We start from the raw sequence: 6,297 nt of genomic DNA on the forward strand, positions 1-6,297 counted from the left end.
TAAGCTGGGGGAGTCTCCTCTGAGTGATACTTAAGACTTTCATAACCCCAGGCCCAAGCAATTGTCTCCATGCTCTTGGCTGTGCTCAGGGAGGGGTCTGCCTGCTCTGAGAAACCTAGGCTGGGTTGTAATACAAGCCAAGCTTTCAGCCCCCCTAATTCTGTCCCTTCTGGGTGATAGGTCCTGAGAACAAAAAGGGCCAACTCAGGTCATATTTGTACAGATAGCTCTGTCAACCTTTCCACCAAAGTGAAGTCAAGACGCTAAGGGGGGGCAAGCTAGAGCCAGCTGTACTTCTCATGCTATTTTTTTCCTAAGAAGAAGCCCATTATTTTTTCACTATTCTTATTATACTTTTAATACTAAATGTAATTCATTACTTCTCTTAAAACTACTTTTCTTCTGCCCTATTCTTGTTAAAGCTTTTGGTAAACTATCAAAAATATATTTCCTTGAATATTTAACTATACTGTTTCAGGAATCATAGAGAAAAATAAAAAAACTCATTAACCCAGCCCCATAACCATGACCAAAAAAGCGTAGAGACCCTAGACTGCGTCTGTTTGACTTAGGTGGTCAGGAAGACCTGCTATTGACCTCCAGGGAGCAAATTTCTGAAGAAAGCATATCTCCTGCCCTGTATGTTACAGTTTCCAATAGACAATATGTCAAATGCTTTGTTGCAAGACACAGGATGTGCAAGGGTCTCCACCCCCCATAGCAAGTTTGAGGACAGGCTGCAGGTGCCTGGGAACCAGTGTGTGCTTGCTGCACAGAAGTACATGGCTGAGTCCCTAGGCTGAGTGTCCGTGATGTGCGGGGAGAAGCATTTGGCTTTCTTATCCAATAAAATGGTGAGCCTTTGGTTCTGCTTTCTGTCCACATTTCCACGAATGTCTATCCCAAGGTGGGGACCCTTTCCAGCTTCTTGCTTGTACCAAGGGAAGTATAAGGAAGCACTGTCTGTGTAAGTGCAGTTGATGACAGCGCTGCCTCCCTCTTGAACACTCAGGGAAGAAGGGTGCTGCTCCACCTGCTCTCCGAGGCTCTCCCCTACACAGAAAGAAAAACAGAAAGGAGGAGGACAGTCAGCAGCACTCTGCTGAATTCTTTGTCTAGAATACTGAGAGGGAACTGTGTGAAGTGGATTTCCCACGGAAGCCTAAGAAATGTCCACCACTATTTTCTCGTGGTCCCAGATCTTCAACTCACGGTTCATCCACAGCCACAAGAAAGGGACTACAGTAGGAATGGATGGCTTCATTGCTCTTCCTGCCTGGGATCAATGCAGACTTTCAATCTCTTGCCAAACAAGCTATTTGTATCTCCAGGTTGTCCCCTTTTCTTCTTATGTAATCCAATCAGCCAATAAGAAAACAAATATTTCTCTCTCACCTATTCCTTCAGAATGCAATGACAAGAGCTTGCTGCATGCTTTTCATCAGCTGCGGCCTCCTGCAACCTTGTGGACACATCATGTTTTGAGTAAATTTGCAGAGATTGGGAGGGATTGAATTTTTGAGTCATTACTAGCAAACTAGAGAGAGGTACATTCTCTTGTAGCCATTGAACAACAAGCTGAATTAAAACATTTAAAATCAAAATGTCACTATGATTCATGCTTATGGACAAAGGAAAGAAAAATTTTAACTTTCAGTCAATATCAAGTTTTCTGGACAACAGAATGTTAAATTTGGAGGGGGTGAGTATAGCAGAAAGGACAGGTGGGGGGAGGGACAGCTAACATGGAGGATGTTTGAAAATTGTATTTTTGTGAGTGTGTGTGTGTGTGAGAGAGAGAGAGAGAGAGAGAGAGAGAGAGAGAGAGAGAGAGAGAGAGAGAGAGACTAAGTAAATTATTCTACACAAAGCCTAATACTTCCCCCAGGAACAATAGATTGCAAAATAAAAAGTCTGGTACCAAGTATGGGACACATCCCCTAAAGCTGTTGGTCTGGGTGGTCATAGAGACCCTAAAACAATTACCTGTTGCCATTGCTCTTGGTTACCCTCCAGAACTTGATAACAGGATCATGTTGTTGAAGACACGACACATTTTGGTCACAAGACTTAGAGACATCAAGCCAGTACAACTCAGGAGACTTCCTCCCTGCTGGCTACATTTTATAGTGTTAGGAAGTGCGACTCAGGCTGCTAGGGGAGAAAAGTCAACAACAGTCTTAACCAGCTGTGAGCACTGAGAGCTGCAATAATGACCAGCATGGCAAGACACAGATCTGCCTTGGGTGCAGGAGTGGAATGAATGTTATGGGATGGCCAACCACGTTCTGATTAGATTGCAGGCTCTTCACAGCAGAAACATGCATGGCTGCTACTGTAAACCTGGCCAAGAACCTATGCCTATGGAGCTAATAGGCCCGAGGGGAAGCTACTGCTATCATTTTGCTAAATGGAAGAAGTATCACACTTCCCTCTACGTTCACCATATCCATAGATCAGTGTGGCAGCCAATCCTAATTAGAGAAACATTTGTGTGTGCTGTAGAGGTAGCTAATACATATGCTCACAACTGGTCGCAGTGCTAAGATTAAATGTCTGCAGAGTGCACAGCTATAATCATCACATCTATATAACAGCACTTCCTCCAGAAGGCTCAGAAGACATCAGAAAAGGTTGTGTAGGATGGTTCTAAGAGCCATAGGTCAGGGATGAAATAGTGACATATGGATATGACAGAACTGTTGCACTCAGGATGCTGTGATTGCCCGAACAAGAAGACCTGAATGTGACTAAGCCAGTCAGCATTGCAGCATGGAGGAGGGGCTCATGAGTCCCCACACCCTGCTGAGGAGCTATTAGCAGTTGTTAGCTGCTAGGGGAGAAAGTCAGGTTTTCTTCAGTAGTGTGATATGGTGTAGCTTCATCATGTTTAAGTAAATGGAAATTAACACAGAGACCCACAACCAGCCAAGATACAGAGACAAGACACTGCAAAGTGACCAGCCAAAAACTGGACATCTGTGTTACATCCTTCCTCCCGAGGCTCAGGAGTTATTGCAGAAGAGAAAGTGGAAAATGCAAGAGTGGAGGTGGTGGGTAACTACAAAGGGTTTTCAAAACACAGTGGGAAGTTATACATGTGAACCCAGAGTGGCTGGTACAGCATGCTCGAGACCTGTGCACGTTCATGTCAGACACAAAGTCCAGCACTTTCTCCTTTTCTGTACCTTTTTTTTTTTTTTTTTTAGTATTTTTGCTCATCTGTTTATTTTTGTTTCTTGCACTCTCTGGAAAAATATTGGATATATAGGAAATTGAAATACTTTCATGGTCTGTGAAATTTGACAGCTTTTACTTAAAGATATTAAAATTTCCCAACTTCATATACCCAGGTGAAAATGGAAGTTGATAAAGGCTTTGATTGTGAGAGAAGGTGCAATCATGTTCTCAGTATTGCGGCTGGCCTTGTGTTTGTTACTTCTCATTTGTTTACTGTAACTACAGTTTATCAGCCAAACTGATGAACTCTGAAATCTATAAGCTATACAGCTGATAGGTATCTTTCAACAAGCCACTGAGATTGAGTTAAAAAATAGTAACTCAAGAAAAGAAGACACACCCGAAGAAGTGAAAAAGATATGGAATATTTTTAGAGTCATCTTGTGGGAAGGATAAAAGAAGAACATGGAATGTAGAAAAATATATTATTTATACAGTAATATAAACACATATATACCTTATATAGCAAGGGGGTTCTTCTAAGAACAAAAGTATGTATTTCCTTAAGTGTTCAGTGAAAATATGACATCTTGCAATGCAACAGACGACAGACTGAAAATAAAAAGAATATCATCATAGGCATCAAGAACACCAAAATTTTAGAATTGAAAACATCTTAATTTAAATAATACATGTAATACTTACATTAATTAAATATTAAATATATATGAATACATACTAATGTAAGTAAACAAAACACATGTAAATTACTTTTAATAAAAATTTTAAATCTTTCTGTCTGCTATTTGAGACAAAAAACAAAGTGAAACCTGAATACATTGAATGGGATTTGCGTTGGTCAGTGTTTCCTGTACTTGCCACAAAACAGAAAATGAGATTGTCACAGAAATGCCTCCATTGGACAGGACAACAGGCATATCTGTGGAGAATTGTTTTGGTTGTTGCTTGATGTACAATGTGTTTGACGGCACCTTTAGGCAGGTCCCCCTGGCTTACATAAGAATGGAGAGATGGCTTAGAGGCTGAGAGAACTGGTTGTTCTTCCAAAGGTCCTGAGTTCAATTCCCAGCTGCCACATGGGGGCTCACAACCATCTATAATGAGATCTGGTGCCCTCTTCTGGTGTGCAGGCACACGTGCAGGCAGAATATTGTATAAATAATAAATAAAACTTAGAAAGGAAGAAGGAAGGAAGGAAGGAAAGAAGGAAGGAAGGAAGGAAGGAAGAAAGGAAGGAAGGAAGGAAGGAAGGAAGGAAGTAGAAGCAAACCAGTAAACAGCATTCCTCTATCTTCACTTACTGACTCCATGATGGATTGGTGGCTGTAAGATGAAATAAACCTTTTCTACCCAAGTTTCTTTTGATCAGTGCTTTTCACAATGGAAAGAAAACAAGGACAAAAATTGATACCAGAGACTAGATGATGAAAGTGACCATGCTGCTTTTGTGGAGGATTATAAAAGGATTTTGGAGTCTTTGACTGGAAAAGCCTTTAGTACTCAGAACTTAATGGGCTTCTATGGGAGGCTGGAAGAAAAGGATACTGAAAAAGCAGCCATTTGAAGTCTGACATGCACAGTATCAGAGGGAAATCAAGATGCAGTCAGGACCATTCGTGTTACATATTTGAATTAAGTATCTGTGAAAGTGAAGCCTTCTTTGCTTTACAGGGACATCAGATGCTAGTTAGATAGAGCTGAAAAATCAACTGTGCTAAGTAAGCAAACAGTGTTCCTGAGGCAAACTATTCTGGGAAGTGTTTTCTCAAATTCATGACACAGATGCTTTGGTCCAGAGGTATATATGACACTGTATATCAACCTGCAACAGTACTTCTCAAGTGTGTGTGTGTGTGTGTGTGTGTGTGTGTGTGTGTGTGTATGGGTGTGTATGTAAATGTTTCCCACATGAAACTGTTTTTGAAAGTATGAAGGGGTCATGAAGAAGTAGCTGAGGTTTGGTGCTGTGTAGCCAGGTCAGAATCTGCCTGAAGAGAGGCTATTGTTGAAGGTCCAGCCTCAGTTCCAATGGCAATCACAGCATATTGAAGATGCCAGGGCCAAGAAATGACCACCAAGAACACTGGCAGCTGTGGGTGGGAGCCAGACTGAATCTATGAGACAACCTGCTTAGGCTGCTGATGGCAGAACTGAAGAGGTGTGCTTGCCCAAGGCCTTAGGAGCCCAGAAGATCATGAGTGAGTCCCAGACAGTGGACCCTGAGCTATTCATGCTGTTGGGTTTGGGGTTTGCAATTATGTAATTGCAACTTGCCCTAGTTCTTTCCTCTTAGATTAAGAACAGTTGAGAAACTGAGCTTTTAAAAAGACATTGGATGTTCTATCATTTTGTTTTGTGAGCCTTGGATTTAACAGCTGACACATTTCTTCAGCTCAGGTTGAAAAAAATTTTAAGACACTTTTAAAATGTATAACTTTTAATGTTTTACTATGTTTTATATTCTTAGATTAGCATGAGATCTTAGGGAAAAAAGGAAACAAATCATATACTTTGATAGTGAGATATTTGTGTGTCAAGTTCACAAGGGGTGAACTTTCCTGGTTATTTTTTGTCAAGTTGACACAAGCTAGTGTCATCTGGGAAGAGGGAATTGAAGTTGAGGATTCGCCTCCATCAGGTTTGCCCGAGGGCATGTCTATGTGTATTTTTGTATACATTTTATAATGTGTACATTCAGTAATTGGACTTTGTTCATACAGTTGTATGACCATTATTACTTGCTATCACACCCATTTCCCTGACATCTGAGCTCACTAACTCTAGATAGATAGAAAAAAAATGATGTGTTTGTAGAGTTGTCTATACTGAACAATGCATGGCATCTGAATCAGTCAGAGCTCTCCAGAAGAGGAGAAACTCTGTGCACAGTGGCTTTTTAGTTGGTTCCAGATCCAGCAAGCTGATAACGAAGAAAACCCATCACAGCATCTTCACTTTTTTTTAGGGGATATTTTATTTTATTATGTATCAGTATGCTATCAATTTTATTACTGCAAAATATCCCTTGGAACATATAGGATGTCTTCCCATTCATCTAGTGATAGGCATTAAATTATTCTACTTTGGGGCTATCAT

General features: G+C 40.9%; 1 gene segment (V, D, J or C); it reads right to left on the minus strand.

The window, feature by feature from the left end:
* Window positions 1-589: 589 nt before the first annotated feature.
* On the minus strand, window positions 590-1,264 carry LOC132656235 (T cell receptor alpha variable 13-1-like). The segment is given in 2 exon segments: window positions 590-1,053; window positions 1,213-1,264. Coding segments are annotated over 2 exon segments (516 nt in total).
* Between the last annotated feature and the right edge of the window lie 5,033 nt (window positions 1,265-6,297).

The sequence above is a fragment of the Meriones unguiculatus genome, chromosome 9 (assembly GCF_030254825.1).
Source record: "Meriones unguiculatus strain TT.TT164.6M chromosome 9, Bangor_MerUng_6.1, whole genome shotgun sequence".
Taxonomy (NCBI): Eukaryota; Metazoa; Chordata; class Mammalia; order Rodentia; family Muridae; genus Meriones; species Meriones unguiculatus.